Source organism: Balaenoptera musculus, chromosome 8 (genome assembly GCF_009873245.2).
Source record: "Balaenoptera musculus isolate JJ_BM4_2016_0621 chromosome 8, mBalMus1.pri.v3, whole genome shotgun sequence".
Taxonomy (NCBI): Eukaryota; Metazoa; Chordata; class Mammalia; order Artiodactyla; family Balaenopteridae; genus Balaenoptera; species Balaenoptera musculus.
Window position 1 is genome coordinate 19,485,308 of NC_045792.1, and position 21,405 is coordinate 19,506,712.

At 38.5% G+C, this 21,405-nt stretch overlaps 1 protein-coding gene across 10 annotated transcripts in view; it reads right to left on the reverse strand.

Annotated features, from left to right (window-relative positions):
* Positions 1-401: 401 nt before the first annotated feature.
* The window catches only part of EXPH5 (exophilin 5), a 74,308-nt gene continuing 53,304 nt past the window's right edge, over positions 402-21,405 (reverse strand). For 4 of the 10 annotated variants that reach the window (XM_036861088.1, XM_036861091.1, XM_036861090.1 and 1 more), the window contains 3 exons: positions 19,176-19,221; positions 12,002-12,137; positions 402-8,742 (listed from right to left, as the gene is read on the reverse strand). In XM_036861088.1, coding sequence (XP_036716983.1) covers positions 3,362-8,742; positions 12,002-12,137; positions 19,176-19,221 — 5,563 coding nt within the window. In that variant the 3' untranslated portion in view covers positions 402-3,361. The remainder of the gene's footprint in view (positions 8,743-12,001; positions 12,138-19,175; positions 19,222-21,405) is intronic. The other 6 variants (XM_036861097.1, XM_036861096.1, XM_036861089.1 and 3 more) reach the window with 5 other exon arrangements.

Sequence of the window (21,405 nt, forward strand, 5' to 3'; positions counted from 1 at the left end):
TGCTTATCTTTCATAAGCAGCGCTACTGGGCAGTAGATGGCCCAGCTCCACGGGGCTTCCTCTTCCTTTGTAAGTGTGAGAACTCTCAGAGAGAAATGCCAGACCCTCCTCATTCCTCCTCTCTTTTGCAGCCAGGTACATTGATCTCCACTTGTTGGTTGGTTGCTTTTTGGTACAAATGGAAGGAGAAGAGAGAAGGAGTCATTGTTTTCTAAAACCACTCATATGGCTGATCTTATTCAATAGCCACCAGAAAGATTCATTTGAATACTTTTGTCCACCACACTCCGCCCCCCCCCCCTTTTCTTTTTTGTATTCGTCCTGAAACTTTCACACTTAAAAATAATCATTTGAGGATGGGAATAAAAACCAAGTCAAATAATGCATCTATTTAAATCATTTATTTCAACACAGGCATTGTTTCAAATTTGTACCTTGTCTTGTAACACATTTCATATCTAGAGAACAGGTTTGAGAACAAGTACATAAAAGGATTATTTGACAACATTTTAAACAAAAGTGCTTAAGGCTTATTACATGTTTCAGAAACACAGAAGTGCCAGTCACAAAGAGCCTCAAAGTAAAATATTTACATATTTACACTGTACATTTAAATGGGTTATTCTGAAGCATTATTACTATTATTAACAATAAACTCTTAGCAATAAGGCCTCTTTAACCCTCTGGCATTCAATGGAGTATATTACTTTTATGGAGGTGTGGATATTCCAGTTTGATACCTAGCTTTACCATAACGTAAGTGGACTTTATTTCATCACCTCAAGTACAGGCACACATGTACCTTCTACACAAAGCAGCTCTTATTAGCCTATCATCAGCCAAAACCTTGTTAGTAGCAGTTGGAGTTTTATTAACAGCGATGTATTTACAATAAAAGGGGGTAAATTATTTAGAGGGGAGTCTCTAAAAATTAAAATAATCTCATTAAGTCCTATTTTAAATGGACTTTACCTGTAAAATTTATGGCTATAGAAGTCTATTATTTAAACAAGTTAATAATTTACCAGGTACTTATTAGTATTGATTCCCTCATTATTTACTCCATTTATGTGACTATTTACTTTAATCATGATTATATATTTTAGAAAACGAGTTATGAGTATAAAAACGACTATTATAAATTACTATAGCTATACCAAAAATGAATATTAAAAAGCAGTTTGTATGTTAAAATACATAGACATTTGCTATACTTCTTTAACGAAGTGTTTTATAAAGGTATAAAATTATAGAAGGTGCTATTTTCATGAATTTTCTGTTTGCTTGATTTTTGAGCCAGACCAACAAGCAAACATTACCAATAGTGCAAGTGAGCATTGGCCATCAATGACCTTTGAATTCAGATGGTAGATTCTAGTACAGAGAATCAGGGTCCCGAAGTAGTTGTTTAGCCTGACCTTAACTTACCTGTTGATATAGGCTAAATTCAGTGAAAAATAAGCTAACTTCATCTCACCTTTTGTAACATATGTGTAGACTCAGAATATTTACCAAAATAGATTGGTAAATGATCGTTTAAAAAACCAAGAATCTTAATATTAAAATATTAACTGCAAATATTTTAAAACTGAATAGAAAACATAGGTCATGGTTTATGAATTTTATTTAAATAATCAGATAAATAGAAAAAGGAAGGTAGAATTTACAAACATACATGAAACAAAGAATAAACTGTTATTTATTCTTCACCATACAAATTTGAATGGAAATGTTTAGAACAGTTGATTTAGAATTCTACTATCAGTCTCTTTGAGGTCAGGATTGGCCAGAGCTTGAAGTTTAAGACAATTTATAGATTGAAGAAATAGCTTTCATGTAATTACCTCATTTTCCTTAGTTTTGAGTTTCATGGGAACAATGCAAACTAGCTCTGGCATTTTGCTTCTAGGCAAGGCAATGGTTAGGAGGATAATAATTATATAGTCCTTTCTTGCATTGCTATCAGTTCCAAATTTCTGTATACTTCCCCAACACCTACCATTATCCTTAATTTATATGGATGAAATAGACTAGGTGAGAAAAATGGAAACTAAAATGAGGCCAGGAAGCAAATATAAACCAAACAAGATGAAATCCATTCATGTTGACCCTCACAGTACTAAGATCCAGGATGGCATGATTTCTGTAGTTCTAGCAGATTAGCTTCACTGCCACCTATTTATTGGTCTTTATGCTGATTAGGAGGAGAGAAAACCCCAAAAGTTCCACATGGCAAATAAAGTGTTAGGAAAACCAAGTTATCAGTGGGTGTGACAAGTTATTTAGTCTAGATAAATTATTGAAGGAATCATAGTGACGAACGAACCCTTAGAAGCTCTGCCTTCTAATTTGCAAGGGTTTGGTAAATGATCTGGCAAAGAAGCCTGTGAACCCCAAGGTGTCAGATCTGACTTGGTAGTACTTTAGGGACTTGACCAAGGCTACCACTTGCAACTAAAATGTCTCACATGGAAAAAAGTGTTCTATCCTGCAAATAAAGAAAATTTTTAAATGGATGGTTCTGGAGAAATGGAAAAAAAAAGGAACAGTTGCTGAGAGAGCTGCAGTAAGGATGTCAGTCTCATGAAGGGATGTCTGCTTATCTCTACCCCTCAGTTATGTTCCCTTCCTAAGCAGAAATTTTGTGGCTAAGCCAGCCTCTGTACCATCCTAGAAACTATTTCAAAGGAATTCCTAGGAGTACTAACGTTCTTTGGCTTACTAGGGATTCACCTCTTCACCTATTATCTCAACAAGCACTTCAAATATGTGTCTCCCTGGCTCCACTATGGATAAAACAGGATGTCCTTATAGAAATCCCCTTATCTTTGTTCAAAAGAAAAAAAAACCCCAAAACCCAAACTCTAAACCTCCTAAATGTTGATGAGTCAGACAGGATAATAATACTTACTCCATTGTTATCACCCTACATTTTATTTAATGCCATGAATATAAGGCATGGAAGAGGCAAGACAGAGTTTTGCTGTTGTGCTGGGATATTAAATTTGTAAATCACCGTGAAAGGTATAAGAAAGTTAGGGGGAAAATAGAGCAGAAAACCAAAACTGGACAGTGAATTAGAGATTAAGTTTGGGCTGAGTGGCAGCAGGCCAAGGATATATACAGAGGAAGAAAACAGCAGAGAATCCCTCTAAACAAGAATTCATTGCTCTAGAATTCAGGAAGTCTGTATATAGGGTGTGGAGGGGGAAAAAAAGAGAATTTGGATTATTTCAGAGCAGGAACTGCCCAGACTAGATTTTTTTTTCTAATATCTGTCCTTTCCGTAGACATACATATTTGCACTTTATTTACATTACAAACTTTTGGTGAAAAGGTTATACATTTTATAGAAAAAGCCTCACAGTTCTGACTCTTTGTCATTTTCATCCAGGTAGTATTCGTCATCCGTGGTTGTGTCTGTGTCACAATCCGAGTCTACTGGATCATCTTCATAGATATTAAGTGGTGCACTTAGAGATAAGCCACCTTCTGGCATCTGATTACTAGGAGAATTAGAACCTGATGACTCTGTTGGGTTAGCAGTGTTAACTACATCATCTTTCAGGAAGCCAGGGTTCTTAAGAAAACTTGGTTTCCATAATCTTCCTTGTGTGAGTGACCTCTTTACATTCGCCAAGAAAGCCAGTTGTTGTTCTTTCCCAAATATCCCATAGTCAATAGGTCTGGATATAGATGTTGCAGACCTAGGACCCATTTTTGGCCTGCTGTTGTACAAAGCCCAACTTTCATTTTCATCACAGGAGGGAAGTTCAGAGAAAGATTTGAATCTTCGACTGTACCCACTGTTGTTAGAGAATTCATTCCCAAGGGTCCGTTGGCTCAGGGCATTGTCAATAGAAGTACTTTCAGAAAAATGACGCTCTCTGACTTTTGGAGGGTGACTTTTTTGTAGTACAGCACCGTGCACATGGATGCTTTTTAAACTCTTTGAACAATAGGGGTGTGGCTCAGGTTCCCACTCCAGAGATGAAGCTCTCCTTTGTTGTTGCTGAAAACTGGCCAGTGGCATGTTTACTGTAGATTTCTCTGCAGGCTCCAATTGAAAAGGAGGGTTCAGCCCCCTCCGATGGTCAGGGAAGTCTGCTTCCCTGAGGCTGATCAATGAGGGTTGGGCCAGGGCTTCTGACTCTCTTTCCAAAATCTGAGCTACTGTTACATCCTTAGAATTCTCATACTTTAGTTGTGATTCTGAGATTTTTTTAAACTCGTTTTGATATGGCTGTGAAATGTTTTTAGACTTCTGATTGCTTAAGTGTGTAGAAATTTCTCTGTTGGTTATTGCAGTAACCTGGAGAGGGTCCTCGGATTTCTCCACATTTACTCCATCATTACTTAACCTGCTTTCATCTGTGGATTCTGTGGACTTTAAAGTAGGCACAGGGGAGTGTGGGTTGCACTCTGGTGTGCCAAGGGATAAGGTGCTAAAGCCAGAACTGTTCCCACTTTGAGGAAAGATAGTTACATGTCTTCTGGGGTATAAATCTTCAGCTGGAAATTTTCTGCTTGCTTTGGACATAACTGCCAATCTGTGTTTAACTGAAGATCTGTTTTTCCCTTTTTCTAGGTCATCCAAGCTTTTTTTACTTTTATTACTTCCTTCAGGAAGTGAAGGTTGATTCCATGCCAACTCCTGCATCTCATCTTTAGCCTTGCTCTCTGTCATATTTACCTCCTGACTTCTTTGAGGTAGTTCTCTGGGTTCAGACTGCAAACTGTCTAAATCTTGTTCACTTGAACAAGTCTTCTCATCAAGCTGTAGTTTATGCAAGGCTGGAGTAAGAGCAAAGACTTGGCTTTCTGAGTCAGAAAGTGGTTTATCAGGGTTTTTTGGGAAATCTTTTCTAATTTCCCCTCTTACTTCCCCAGGCTGCAATCCATTGGAGCTATCATCTATAGCTATGCCTGTTATATCTTTCTGAAGACTTCCAGTAGCTGTAATGGCTATAGCACTACTTGTACACTCCCCAGAACTTCTAATGATTTGGGAATTTTCAACATTCTCTTCTGAATTGGCTGGGAGGTTAGAAAAATCACTGTTACCTGATTTAATGGATTGCTGACAATTTTCAGATTTCTCTCTTGTAACTTTTTTTTCCTGAAGCATTGGTGAAGTATACAGGGTTTCACTTCGCAATTTTTTCCCTTTCTCTTTTTCACTTTGTGAATCACATAAAGGTGTTTTAGTTAAGTTGTGTGGGGAAATCTCTCTAGATTTAGGTTCTCCTTTATGAAGAGAAACATCTGCTTCAATAGAAGCAACTTCCTGTAATGTAGGTTCTGAGGACCCAAAACTCGGTAATTGTAAACCAGTCATATTTTCAGTGGTGTGAGAAAGATGGCTGTTCTCCTGAGCAGAGCTGACCTGCATCTTTAGATCTTTAGATGAAGGTGTTCCTGACTGCTCTTGTGTAGAACAATTTAGTTTGTCTTTTTCTAAAGCATTAGGAGATGTTTTAGTCTCCACTTTAGTTGATTCTGTAAGTGAATCGATATTTTGTGTATACTTTTGAAGAAGGTTACAGAATTTTTTGCTGTGTTTCCTTGGTAGAGTATAATATATTGAAATCACCTCAAGACATTTCACATTATCTTCATCACCAGAAACAGAAAACATACTAGTAGTCTTAAATTTATGTAATGTTTTCCCACTTTCTTTGCCTGACAAATCTTCAGAGAAAGGTAAAGGGTGTTCATTTGGATGGGAAAATATACCTGTCCTGGAGGCAGAAATTCTACCATTCTTTTCAGTGCATTCTTGAAAGTATTCCTTCTGGTGGTGTCTGTTGCTTAAAGAACACTCCCGAACAGATGAGTCACTTCCAAGAGGGTTAATGAGTCTCTCCCAAGGCTTTACTGTTATAGTAGAAGCATCTGTACCTGAGACTAAACCTTCTTCTCTTTCATCTCTTCCAGTTGAGGCATATGGCACCCCTGAGGGACATGACACAGCCCTCTTGATGAGGACTTGAAGTGGTCCTTTTCTAACAGAAGCAGATCCAATGTTTGTCATATTTGTCATCCCCTCTGTGGCTTCAGGTGGTACTGAGACTGAGTCTGAAACTACTCTGGAACATTTGCTCTCTGACTCACAAGAACTGGGACTGAATTTGTTTGATGTGTACTTCCCTACTGGATCTTCCACATCATTTTTGATTTGGAATGCAAGTGGCTCATTCCTAAACGAAGAAGGCATTATCTTACTTTCAGACTTCCTGTTATTGATGAGAAAACTGGCTGATTTTCTTGGTAAGGTACAGTAAATTGTGTGAAGCTCAGGAGGCTTGGAATTGCTTTCAGTTCCCTCAATGAGGTTACTGCTGTCACTTGTAGGTATTGATCTACTTTCCGTTTTGCTTAATTTTTCGGTATAGGATATACGTCGTCTTATTTTTCCTTTTCCCTTTCCATCCCTGAAAGGAGGATGTGAATGGCATTTGACAGCATCAACCACTTCATTATGTACAGGCATACAATTAACATTACTCTTTTGGTTTTCTGAGTGGCTTAGGGAAAATTGACTATTTTGGTTCTTGCAATCATTGTCTTTTTCTTCTCTTTCTCCCAGAGATAGATCTTTGCTTGAAGGACATTTCCAGGAGAACCCTGTAGGAGAAGGGATCACCAGAGCATCAAGGCAAGAATCATTTGATGGTGAGGAATCTGGTAGTGTACCTGATGACAGATCTAAAGAATCACATGGCATATTGTGGTCGGCAGGTGACTTGCTACAGTTGGTAGAATAAGTTGTGGTACATTGTTCTTCCTTGGTATCTAAAACAGCAGGCTTTTCTGGAGACTGTGCATTTTGATTATCAGTACGTTCAGAACTCCCGTGGTTATTTTTAATAATGCTTGAAATATCTTTATTTCTTTCTGTTAATTCCTGGTGACAACCTTGATTTGGGCTGAGAAAAGGTGATGTTGTTCTGCTTTCCTCAATGAAAGGAAGGGAAGTTGCTGAGCCAAGTTTTCTGTTCCCAGTATAACTCTTATCTTTTTTTAGTTCATTGGCTTTATGAATTTTGGAGATATCTCTCCTGGAAATGACTCCAGGCAAACTTTTTGAACTTATTGTCGTAGATGCATTAAAAACAAATCTGTTGCTCTTGGCTGAGTCCTGGGAGAGGAGGTTTTGAAAATCAGGTAAAGGGTTAGAAATTACTGTCTGTGAAACAAGTTGGGGTATTTCACCTGTCATGTTTGTCTGGTCTATCTTGTTTAGTTGTTTGTCTTTTTCCAAAACAGTTCCATTCAAGTCTTTCTCATTATTCACTTCTGTGACCAAGATATTGGGTTGGCTTTCAGTCAGAGATGGAGAATCAACTGAATCACTGTTGGTCCCAGTGACTTCTGTATAGTTTCTGTTTGGAAGAGAAGCAGGCTTAATTTTCTGCAAAGTGACTGTGGGATTCTGAAAGCTGGGACTCTGAGGATTCCCTCTGTCATCAGGAATCTGTGGGAAGGTAGTTTTGAATGAGGATGCTAGAGTTTGAGCAATTCCAAATGAGTAAGGTTCTCTGTTTATATGTAGTTCCATAGGAGAACTGTCCTGTTGACATTCTAACCCACCAGATTTGATGTGATAGCTTGAACCAGACATGGAGCAAACATTTGGTGCACTGAAATGAGTAGACTGGTTCCTATTAACTTGTGACACCTCCATGCTCTCCAGTGTGGATGCCTGAGAATCAAACTGTGAGGGATGTGGCTTCTCTTGGTTTCTGGAAATATTTGTTCTGTACCTAGGAGAAAATGGTCCCCAGTGTTGAGAAGGAACACTATGACCATGACCAGATAAAAATGCACTATTTGCTTCAGTGGAGATCATTTCAAAGTCTCTGTCAGAAGAAGTGAATGGTTTCCTGTTTTGATGAAAGTCAGACCAGGAAGAATGTTCTTCCTGTTGGCCCCAAAAAGGACTTTGTCCAAATCTCTGTTCCCTGCTCCATCCAAAGGTATTGCTAAGGAAAGACCTAGTAAATGGGTTATCTTCATGGTAGAACGGCATATTCTCTGAGTTCTCAAATGGGTCAGGACTCATTGCATTATTCATGGGGGCATTTAAATCAACACTTTGGGAAACACTCTGTGAATGGTAAAATTCATATCTCCTGTCCTCCTGAAAACACCTGGGATACATATACTGGTCAGCAGGGTCAACTTCCATTGGTGATGGTGTCCTCAGGAACTCTTCCTGGTTCTGCCTATCTCTAGAGGAATCTGATCTATTCCATATGATAGATGATAAAGGAGTTCTTTTTGGGCTCTGTTGGTGGCTTGGTGGTATAAATCCAGTATTGTTCTGAGTTGTGGCTGAAAAAGGTAAGCTTCTTGCTGTGAAATACCCTGTAGCTGGTGAGGCTGATCGTTGTCTGCTGTCAAAATACAGAGAAGTACAACCAAAAATATTCTTTTGCACATTATCTTCTTTTAAGACTCTGGGTTCCCGTGTCTTGTACATATCACAGATTGTCCTTGTTCTAGGAGAAAAGGTTTTAAAACCTTCCTTAGGGGTCCCTGGTCTTAAGATGTCATAGATAGACATATTAGAAGTTTCATTACAGCAATTTTTGTGCCTTGCTGTGATATTACGGTGTTTATTCCCACTGGAGTAAAAACGACTGAACTGTGTTCTTGATCCATAGTTGAGAGGTGTTCTGGAATTCGATGAGCTTGGAGACTGTTCCTGAGCCAGTTTTCCATCCAAATCATCTAAAACTTAAAGGAGAATATGCATCATTTTTTTGCATAAGATTTTACAGTCTAATAATATTTTGAGTTGTTGAAGGCCCCGCTTGAAGAAACATAATCCCTTATAATTTTTAGATCATATCACCATAAATGTTATGACATTAATTTTGATTATGTCTTTAAGATAGTTTGACTTTTACAAGCCTGTAATGGAAGTTTCTTTTTCATTTTCACACTTTTTCAAATCACACATTTTCAAAGTTGACCTTCAAAAATGCGTTAAGAACATAAAAGCCACATTTTTTTCCCCTAACAGTAAATTTTAATCATGGTTTCTAGTGAATCTTTTGTGTCACTAGGTAGCTATAATGTTTCCAATTATGTTTACCTCAGGGGATTGTAAAAGATATGAAAGTCTGTAAATAACATGTGAGTTCTTAGTTGTACTTAGTTGCACATTACTGCCAAAAGTTTAGCACCCAATTTATTAACATACTTATTTGGATGGATTTGAGCAATATATAAAATTTTAAGTTCTATAAAATTTTGTTAAGTGATATGCTAATGGTAGATTGCTTTTCCTGGAAAAATTATGGCCCATTAGCACTCATAACATATAACACTTTCTATGTGTCTGTCAGGTACAGTTCTAAGCACTAAATAGATTAACTCATTAAATCCTCATATAACCTTGTAAGTTTGGTACTGTTACTATTCTCATTTTATAAAGAGGAAACTGAGGCACGAAGAGATTAAGTTGCCTAGGTGACACAAGCTAGTAAGTGGATCCAGGCAGCCTGTCTCCTGAGTCCACACACGCAACCACTGTGCCATAAAAGTTCACTTTTCATTTTTTCTTTTAATGAACTAAAGATGATTTCACTATGAGCTCATAATGTTACAAGGATGTGAAGTTGCTGTTGGCAAACAATGTTTACTTTTCTCTCAGTAAGAAGGCCAGAGAGTGGTGTCTAAGTCAGGCCCCAGTGACCTCCCTGTAATTCTGAGGACCTGGGCCAACCCAAGACCCAGGGCTCATGCTTACTAGGACCACAGTCTCTGTGATCTCAGAAAAGTCACAGGATATTTTCAGCTGATTGGTATTTCCTTGAACTGTTTATTGAATCATATTCAACATCTTTTCCTCAATAAAAACCTGTTAGAATTTAAATAGAATCCTTATCTTTTAAGCTTTTAAGATGCTCTAAGACCCACCTTGTAATAGATATATTTTATCATATTCATGTTACAATAAATATGAGTAGATTGTGTATTTTTTGAAGAAATGTTCATTAAAAAAATAAAATCTGACATGAGAAATAAGTTATGGGATTATTTAAATTGCTGAAGAACTTTTTGGTTTACAGAAATCTACCCTTCTGAGTTACATAAAATGGTGCACTCTCTTTGGTTACTTAAAATTATTTTTCATTAAAAATTGTAATTTTAACTCTTCAATGACAGGGAAAGTGAGGTATATCGGTATCTGAGTGAATGTATGTGAGACGTACTTATAATATACCAATTATGTTAGGTCAGGTGCTGAAGGGGTTTTTGATATCTGCTCTGAATTTTCCCTACGTTATTTTATTTGTAAGTTGGTACTATTAAGTTCGCATAGCCAGCAAAAGAACTAGTCTTGAGCATTAAAGATCTGTAACTAAGGAATTCTTCAGGGAAAACATTCGTCAATGTTTTAATGAAAAAAGTTATTTTTCTCCTGTCCCTGAAATAATTTATTTCCTACATCCACAAATAAAATAATCAAGCAATGCCAAAATATAAAGCAGGGCAAAAAGAAAAGAAAACTATATAAATCTGTCTTTAAAGCAAATTATAATGAAATTTGTTGATTTCTGTTCTCCCTTTCAAGCTGTTCATAGTTTTTTCCTCCTCCTTAAATAAAGTCTTTTGCTGACTACAAAAGCAATATATGGTAAATACAGGAAAGTATAACAAAAGACGTAAAATCACCTGGAGTCCTACTTCCCAGAGATAACCACTCTTAACATCAGTATCACAGGACTTTAAATTATTCAAAGTCACTTTGATTCCCAAATTAATACTGCTATTTGACTCACTACTCTTGAGGTCAAAAAAATTCCTGTTCTGCTTCTCCTTTTTATTTTCAGAGAGGTCAAGTCATTTTTTTTTTCACTTCATAAAAAGTAGTTCTCCTCTACTAGCAAAACCTTTGTTTTGGAACAGAAGTTTTCCTCTGGGTCTCTTTTCTCTGAAGCAAGTTCTCTGCCAGTAACCATCTTACTGAAAGGAGTTAACCAACCAGCTGGATGTCTCTCAATGACCACACCACCTGTCCTAACTATAGGGCTGAGGTGACATCATTGCCCTTGCAAATTGAATTTAGTTCCTCAAGGTGAAGCTAGTGAATGATTTCAGACTTCACTTTTCAAATGGCTAGGCTTATTTTATATAGAATAAACTATGTCAAGGTGAGCTATGCTTGTATAATAAGGTCCATGTGTATATAGTACTTTTGGAACCTGTTTTAGTCTTTATTGTTATCTATTGTACAAGGTTAATTGTTTAACAACAATCAGATTTCATCACAGTGCATTTAGGTCCTAATCAGGCACAATAAAAGTCTATTAAGGACAGTAAACTTTATAGATATATTTCCTAAAGACATATTTTTCCTTTTTACCTGAGTTTAAATATTAAACATTATTACCATTCCATAGATTTATCAGGCCCTGATCCAAGAATATTTGCTTAGATTATATTTAAATATAAGATTCTTTAGGGACTTCCCTGGTGGCACAGTGGTTAGGAATCTGCCTGCCAATGCAGGGCACAAGGGTTCGAGCCCTGGCCTGAGAAGATCCCACATGCCGCGGAGCAACTAAGCCCATGCGCCACAACTACTGAGCCTGTGCTCTAGAGCCCGCGAGCCACAGCTACTGAAGCCCGCTCGCCTAGAGCCCGTACTCCGCAACAAGAGAAGCCACTGCGATGAGAAGCCCGCGCACCGCAACGAAGAGTAGCCCCCGCTCACCGCAACTAGAGAAAGTGTGCACAGAGCAACAAAGACCCAACACAGCAAAAAATAAATAAATAAATAAATAAATTAATTAAAAAAAAAGATTCTTTAATATTTGTGTTGATAGCATGTAACCACATCCTCTTCAGGTAAGGTAAACAAGAGAGACTTCAAAAATAAAGTACAGGGTTTGATACATTTTGAGCACTTTAATACAGACTGTAATTATTATTTGCTTTCCTTTAGTACTGGGAATTCCAAAGGCAATTCAATGCATAGACTTACCTTGGAAAAACTCATCCTCTATCAGTGAAACATCCCACGGAGGCATGCTACTTCCCTCCCTCATGCCTGCTGGCTTGGGGACAAATGCACTGTCAATGGGTTGATTTTCCAGAGGTGAATTGTATATTTTTGACTGCTAATTTTAAAATAGAAAATGTAATATTATTTACAGACCTTCCCCAGCCAACATGTTCCCACAAAAATGTCCCAAGCTTCAAAGTCCTAGTCTAAGGACAGCAAATAAATTTTCCTAACATTTATTTCTCTAGTTGTAATATTTTGTTGTTTTTGCAGTTTGCAAGTGATCACAAACTTCTCCATACCTACATTAATTCCTTTTAGTATGAGCCTTTCCCTGCAAAAGATTCCTACAAATTTACATAGCACTACAAAAATCTTAAGGAGGTTCCTGGAAAATAAGAAAGAAATTGACCTCTCTTGAGTGGGGAATGTTGTCTCTCTGGCCCCAGTGGCTGTAATTTTAGATTTCTTAACACTGTACCTATTTTCTCTCAAGACGCGGTTAGCTGAAACTTGCGGTAGATCTTAAGATTTGTAAACTTGATGGATTTAGGGAAAAAAAGTATTTCTATCCACGGAAATCATGTAGAATGGTAGAACCTCCCAGATACACATAAGGAACTGATTAATCATTCTGAAAAAAAGGCGCTGAAAAGCATGACCTTATAATTTTTTTTAAACCTTTGCTAGTTTTATAGGATTTAGGAGAATGATGTAGAGTTCTTTACTAGCAAATTTTATCTTGATTTCATTAAATCCATCACTGCTCTACTTTTAAGTTTTAATTTGTCTTTATAACCTTGGGGAATTATCCACTCCCACACCTCCACTTCCTTTTGCCAAAACTCCATTTGCATTTCCTCTGTCAAACTGGCTCTGCCACTCATGACTCCACTTTAACTCATCCTGCCTGCACCCCTGCACAAGGCCACTTCCCATTCCAATTGCTTTATTTTCAGTTCACTTTCTACCCAGTCCTTGCCGCTTGAATCCTTCTCTTCCCCAATTTTTCTCTTTTCATTTGATGTTCACTATCACATTTAATCTCATTTTGAATGCTTAAGGTCAAATCTCTAATCTTCCTAAAGTGCCAGCTTTTTAACTTCTCCAACACAGGTCTGTCCAATTCTAAAGCCTAGGTTCTCTTAATCCTTGCATTCATCATAATCTAGTATTTTTATACCTGTTTTCTTTCTCAGGATCTAGGTCAGTTATGTCTTACAGAAGCCCTGCCCAAATTTCATTGACTTGTCATTTTCAGTTCTATGGGCAAGCCATAATTGAATACATACAGAGGAGATTTAGTAATAAGAAAAATAATCCAATGATAATTTATTGGCTATTGGATATAATTTAACACACTTATGTTAAATTCAGAAGTAAACAAATATTAGAAGCAAATATAACTATAGGGATATACCAATTGGAGGTAATAAAACTAGAAACTAATCATTTGAAAAATCAGATCAGTTACAGTTACACTTTTCTCTCTACAGTGCATCGAGGTGTTCTCTTTCGTGTCCTTGTCCTACCTACTGTCTCTCCAAGTCTTTATTTGTGCTACTAACAATTAGCCATGAACCTTATAAGCCCATTCTTCCCAAACCTGCAGTTTTGGTAGTTGGTGCAGAGTAGATACATTTAAGAGAATAGTAATCATCATTGTCTCCCAACCATTTTAACATTCAAATAAACTTCAGATTTCCTCTATGTAGACCAGAGTACATTCTTTTTGGCCTCCTGGATCATATTCCTTTATAATGAATTTATAATGAAATGAAAAGTGCATGAACTGAACACTCAGGTGAAGAGATGAACCTCTCTAGGCGGGAAGGATTTCTACCAAGAGACCGTGAATATAACATCCTTGGTTTATATTTCTGCACAGATCTTCTGCTTCAAGGCCACCCCTATTCACCTAACATATTAAGGATGTTTCCAACACATGGAGATATTATATGGCTAAGAGAGGTATATCCTTCTGCGGCTCTGAGCACACACAGATCCTCAGTCAGGGGTCAGTCTTGGACTCCGAATCTTCCTCCAAAGAATATTCTGTGCCATAACGTTATCATAAAAGATGAAGCCTATTTCCCATACCTGGCCTAGAGGATGAGGCCCAAACTCCTCCGTGCAGCAAAATAGTGTCAAAATCCTTTTCCAATTTTTGATTTAAGCCTTTCTTCCCCAACTAGCTTTAATCCCCATGCTCCAAGCTCCCTACACACAGTCCTCTAAAATGCTGTGCACTTCTTCTGAGGACTCCGTGTCTCTGCTCCTGATCTTCGCTCTTCCTCCCCTTCTTCTGGAAAATATCAGCTCATCCTTCGGAGTCCAGTTCCTCTATCACCCTCTCTGTTAGTCCTTCTCCAATTCTTGCAGGAATAATTAATTACCACAGTATCTTTTATGCACCTCTGGTATTATACCTTTTATTTCATATCAAAGTTGTTTACATTCTCTCCACTTTTACTTTATCACTCGACTTCTACCCTTCCTCCCCTACCCTCTCACACATTCTAATCCCCGCTCTGATCTAGGAAACCAGGGATTCACAGACACATGAATAAAACCCTGGAAGTGGACCAAATTCTAAAATAACTAGGAAAGCATAGTATTCTACTTTGTATCCTGAGCACCTTGCATAGCATCAGCATTTAAGAGATTGACTCATATTTACTGAATTCAAAGACGATGTTTCCCACAATAATATTTCCCACTTCTGAACTTCTCCAATACGTTTTTGTACACTCTTTTGATACTATCTTATATTTGAACAAAATTACTCATTTATTCAGTTTTCAATATACTTTAAAAATATCTTCTCTCATTTGATCCTTGGAACAAACTTGTGAAATAGGTAGGGATTTTCATTCGCACTTTGCAGATGAAAAAACTGAGTCTCAGTTAAGTACCTTACTCAAGTCACAGGAATAATAAGAGGTGACACTGGCTACTGATACTCATATGGTCTGATCTCTAATCCTATTTTCTCCACTACATTGCTTTGTATTTTTATTTTACTCATGTACATTTCTTCAATTAGGTGGTAAACTCTCTGAAGACAGGAACCTTGCTTTAAACATTCCATACCCTCCACGCACACAGTTATGGATTGATTTTCAATATACCAAGGTAGAAAATTACATATATAAGATTTTTAGTGAAGATTATTACAGAAATTGAGACACTGAATATTTACAATATTGACTCAATATAGCATGTCTGAGGTAAGAAAGCATAATGGTAAGAAAGCATAATGGTTAAGCACATGAATACTAAAGTCCAAATCCTTGTTCTCTCTCTTAAAAGCTGTACAACTTTGGGCAAGTTGCTTAACGTTTCTGTTCTGTACCTTAGTTTCTTTCTTGGAATAATGAAAAAAAAAGACAACAACGCAACAATACTCCTCATCTCATAGTGTTGCTGCGAGGATTAAATTAATTAATAGTTGTAAAACACTTTAGAATGGTGTCTAGCACTTAGTAATTCCTCATAGTTAGCCATTACTAGTCTTCTGTGGTTACAGAGAATTTCCTGGAGGACTCCTGCAGGTGCTCGTAGTGTAATGAGTTAGAAAAGTGTCCTACAGGATTAGAGGCCAGAGTCTCAAAATGCTGGCTTTAGGGTCTCAGTTACATTCTTAAACATGGTACACAGAATATGCTGAGCAAAATAAGGCCATTTTTCCAACCCCAATTCACTCTACTGATAACATCTGCAATTCTGACATGATGAGACAAACAAATCTCTGTCACAGAGTAACCTCAGACTATCTGAGAACTTCTAGGGCAGCCAAACCTGTAGAATAGCTGTTGGAACTGAAGCCTAAGCTCACGGATGTTATCAAATGCCTTGATAAAGTCAACAAGTTAATTTTTCAAGGTGTTCTTGAATTTATTCTGCATCTGTTTTCCTCCAAAGGTCAAATCCAGCATTGCACCTTGTGGCTTAAAACCACACATTCATTTCTTCTTTCAGTTTCTGAGTACCCACGTTGTGCCAGGAAGTGGGGATACACAGGTGAGCAGGCATAGTCCCAGCCTCAGGGAGCTCACACCAGCCTAGTCTGGTTATGCCACATTGGAGGTATATTTCTAGGGGTACAGAGCTGGCATATCATCTAAGAGCAGACCCAGCCAGAATTTGTTCAGAAATAAGGAGTGACCAAGTGGCCAAGGCCATACAGTTTGTCTGTTCTCAGAGATGGCGGCTACTTTGATTTTGGATTCCTCGCCTTTAAGGAGATGGTTCTCAACTGGGGTCAATTTGCCTCTCATGGAACATTTGGCAATTTCTGGAGATAGTTTTGATTGTCACAATTTAGTGGAGGAGAACTATTGGCATCCTAGAAGATGCCACTAAACATCCCACAGTACACAGGAGAGGCCCCACAACAAAGAATTATTCAGCCCAACATATCAGAAGTGCTCAAGTGGAGAGAAACTCTGAGCTAGAAAATCTCTAAGTTTCTCTTGTCAACCTAAATAAAAGGGTAAACTGAGGCAAGATAGAGAGATGAGTTTATTTAGCAATAGCAGAGGACTTGCAATTTGGGACACACAAACTGTAGCGAGCTGCAGGCAAGTCTGCTGACGGTTTGGGATAGGCTGTGTTTGGGCAGGGAATGTAAAGAGGGGAGAGTTCAATTCGAGTCTGTTAAAACAGACTTATATACACTACCAAATGTAAAATAGATAGCTAGGGGGAAGCAGCCACATAGCACAGGGAGATCAGCTGGGTGCTTTGTGACCACCTAGAGGGGTGGGATAGGGAGGGTGGGAGGGAGACACAAGAGGGAGGGGATATGGGGATATATGTATATATGTATAGCTGATTCACTTTGTTATAAAGCAGAAACTAACACACCATTGTAAAGCAATTATACTCCAATAAAGATGTTAAAAACAAACAAACAAATGGAGACCAGCTTTGAAAATTTCCTGAGCAGACAAAACCAGTCCAGTCATACAAACAAAGCTCAATTCAGCTTATTTTGTGAGGCCAACCTGACCCGGGTCATTTTTGTTCATGCCTCTGGAAACCATAAGCAAAACTTTGCAAGGTTGATAGGAGGCAACCCCTGAGCAATTCCCTGTCATTTAAGAAAATTCCAATATTATTATCAGTTTTCTGTAAATCAGGCATTTATGGGAAATCAGTCTCTCGGTCCTTAAGTTTTGTCTTCCTCAGGGAACACGTGTGAGGTTTTCCATTTTATGCAATGTATCCTCTGGTTCCATTTTAGACTGAAATTCTTTCACACTTTCTAGCTCTAAAAATTCTGTTTTCTGAAACCCTTTGCTTCTTTTAAGCTGATGTAAATGTATATTTATTTATTTACTTATTTATTTTTGGCTGCATTGAGTCTTCGTTGCTGTGCACGGGCTTTCTCTAGTTGCGGCGAGCGGGGGTTACTCTTCATTGTGGTGCGTGGGCTTCTCATTGCAGTGGCTTCTCTTTGTTGCAGAGCACGGGGCTCTAGGCGCGCGGGCTTCATTAGTTGTGGCATGTGGGCTCTAGAGCACAGGCTCAATAGTTGTGGCGCACGGGCTTAGTTGCTCTGCAGCATGTGGGATCTTCCCGGACCAGAGATCAAACCCATGTCCCCTGCATTGGCAGGCAGATTCCTAACCACTGCGCCACCAGGGAAGTCCCTAATGTAAATGTATAAATAGCAGCTTCCTTCTCTCTCTCTCTTTTTAAAAAAATATTTATTTATTTATTTGGCTGCTCTGAGTCTTTTTTTTTTTTTTTTTATAAACTTTAGTCTTTTTTTTTTTTTTTTTAATTTATTTATCAGTAATAGTGGCTCACGGGCTTAGTTGCTCCGTGGCATGTGGGATCTTCCCAGACCAGGGCCCGAACCCGTGTCTCCTGCATTGGCAGGCAGATTCTCAACCACTGCGCCACCAGGGAAGCCCTGCTCTGAGTCTTAGTTGTGGTACATGGGATCTTTTAGTTGTGGCATGCAAACTCTTAGTTGCGCTTCTGTACCTACTTCATAGATTACCTCTGGGGATTAAATGAAGTGACCCATGTCAAGTACCTGGATGATAGCAAGTTCTCCATCAGAATGTAGCAGCTGCTGCTGCTGGCATCATGGTTGGGGCTCAAACATATAAAGGAGAGAGATAGGGCTCAATGTTATCTAGAAAGAAGTAGCATTACTCTGAAGAAGAAAGGAGGCTCACTTTTGTTTGTGAAGTAAAGACCTCTGTTTATATGCACTCCTCACCAGAATTCTATCCTATGCTTTTTGAAAAAAGAAGAGAGAGAAAGGTAGATATTAGTACTAAGGGCCATCAATTGAGAAATGCCTCTACCTTCCTCCTGCACTCTTAGGTACCTTCCAAAACTCCATCTTTCTTTCATCTCCAAACCATATGAGTTACACAGGAAGACACAAGTGTGTGTAGATCAAAAGTCATGAGAGCAAAAAAGTAAGAAACAGAAAACTTAAAGCTTCTCAATCTTATAAGCATGTGAACACAGAGATAAATTTAAATTTTAAGCCCTTTAAGTGGAGGTCCTGTTGGGTCAGTCCCCTCATGTGAACCTGTTCTGTCCAAATGCATCTCACCTATCAGTGGCTTCCTCTTTGAATACAAATGGTGATCTTGCCCAGAATAGGTCTAGTGCAGACCCACACTGGTTTGAAGTTTATTTGGAAATTTTCAAAGCTGGTCTCCATTGATTTTGACAGACTCAAACTGAACTCTCCCCTCTTTACATTCCCTGCCCAAATACAGCCTACCCCAAACCCTCAGCAGACTTGCCTGTAGCTTGCTACAGTTTGCATGCCCCAAATTGCAATTCCTCTGCTATTCCCAAATAAATTCTTCCTCTGTCCAGCATTTTAGGGCTGTACAGGACTGACACGTGGTACAATATCAGAGATGCTAACGATGGTCTCTGTGGACACACAATGGCCTCACTCCTCCTGGCAAAGCCTGCTGTTTGAGTATTTTAGTACCACAGCCAACTGGAAACCGAGCACAGCTGGGAAACTTTGAACTCTGTAGGAGAAATCTAAGCTTCTCAAGGAAATTTCAAACTGCGCCAGTGAGAATTCTATTTAAGTAGGTAGCCAATCAGGAATTACATTAATTCTGAGCTCTTCAGCATAACCTTTAGTTCTTTGGTTACTTACCAAATCAGTTCCCCTCACAGACACAGGAGGTATGTGGTCGTCACATCTGTGAAAAGAATTTGAAATAACTTCTTTGAAGAAGTGCCTAACTTTTGGAAAATCAATAGCATGTTTGCTAATATATCTTGATATCTTGAGAAGATATATTTCTGATGCTTAGCAGGGAGACATTTCTTAGAGCACTGTTGAAAAATCTTTCAGAAACATTTTCCTATTCTTGCTTAGGATCAATTTTTTTCATCTCTGTCACTCAGGTAGCCAAGAAAAATTACATAATAGTGGATTTGTACTTGAACATAGCATGAAGACTTAATTACAAAAACAGTTATATTTGTTGAGTGTTCACTGTGCGTCAGGCAGTATTCTCATGCTCTATAGGCATGTTATCTCATTTAAATACATTACTCTTGTCAAGTGGATACTATGACAACTCTCATTTTACAGATCAGAGAAGTTAGAAGACACTGTACCAGGTACCTAGTGGCTGAGCTCAGAGCCGGCCACAGGCTGACTGAATCTAGAGCTCTCATTCTTGATCAGTATGGCACACACTTTTCTTGTAAATGGGAAACAGATTTTCTGCTTCTGTACATTTTTATTTTACAGAGAGAGTTAAGTCAGAACCAGACTCAACAATTCTTAAGGGAATTTTTTAAAAAAGCAAACCTTATAAAGATGACTTCAAGATGCTTATTTTTATAAATATGCCTTATTTATTATGAAATCATCTTGAAGGAGAACAATTATGCTTTTATGTTGCTTCTCTAGAATTCAGTAGAAGGTGAAAAATTTTAAAGACATAGGTCCAAAATTGAGATAAATTTGGATTTTTTAAAATCTATAATCCTATGCCAGGGTGTGCTGCCTGAATTGCAGCTTAAGAGTTAATAGACCATAATGACTCAGAGCTCTTGTATGAAATCAAGTCCTCTCCTTCGCTAAGAGAACAGCAAGATGGAATCAAGAATCAAACAAACTGAGACTCTAGGTCAGATCAATTGAAAGTGGCAAGATGCAGTTTTCCTTCATTCAAACTCCTAGTTGCTTCATGGTTCTTGAAAGTTGAGCATAAGACCTGGGAGGCCAAACAGTTTTATATTTAAAAGATACCAACATGTATTTTATAGTTTAGCTCAAAATTTAAACAGAAATTAAAATTAATATGGATTCTTTTCATATTATTCTGAAATACCAGCTCGATACTAATAATATTTAGAAGTTAAAATACTGTTTTTATTCATATGCTTCCTTTTCACACAGCTTTATTGAGGCTGCAAGTCTTCTACACGCTAGGCACTATTCTGAGTGCTTTGGAGGAAATAAATATGCCTGAGATAGAGACCCTGTTCTCTGAGACGCTTTATGATAGGAAAGATTAGATACATAAAGAGGCAAAGTGCAAGCCACAATGTGAAAAGGACAATACAGAGGCTTAGGTAAAATATGCTGAAAATGCAGAGGGGCCCGTGAGCACTTGCCGAGATGAACCGGGAAGGCAACAGGGAGAGAAGGCGGTGGTTGAACAGGTATGAGAGGAAAAGAACAGCAGGAGCACAAGCCTGAGATGTGAGAGAGTAAGGGAGGCCGGGAACTGGCAAGTAATTCAATTTGCCTGGAGCCAAGAGGAGGTCCAGATTGTGAATATTCTTTCCGGAGCCCTGTGGAGCTGCCGGCTTCATGGTGTCCCTGCTCAGCTCAACACTCTTAACAGCTCGTCAGGCTCCTGGTCTGATTTGGAGTGAAGGGAGCAGGGGCAAGAATCAGTTTCTGAGGGTAGCAGGTGGCACAATTGGGACAGAGTGTCACCGAGTGGGAGGGTGTGCTGTGAGTGGGAGGATGCATGTTCCCTGACAGTGTGCAAGGCCGTGTGGATTTAGGTTGCAGGCAGGGTATAGTGCTCAGGAGGCTTGGAGGCCCAGAGTCTCCATGATCACTTCCAGGCCCGCCTTCAAGTTAATTTATGTTTCTGATATGAAAGGCTTTCACTTGTAGAGTGAATAAAAACAACAGTGCAATCACAAAAGCTATGCTGGTCAAAGTCCTCTGGACTTGGTGATTTCAAGAGATAGAAAGCTATCTCATCTGCATTTGCTTACAAGTCCTACTGAGCCATACCTTAAAGATCTCTCACATATATTCCCACTTCACCAGCTATAGGTAGGGCAGTTTCTCAGCCTTGGTACTACTGGCATTTCTTCAGTGTAGTGGTTTGTCACATGCGTTATATGAT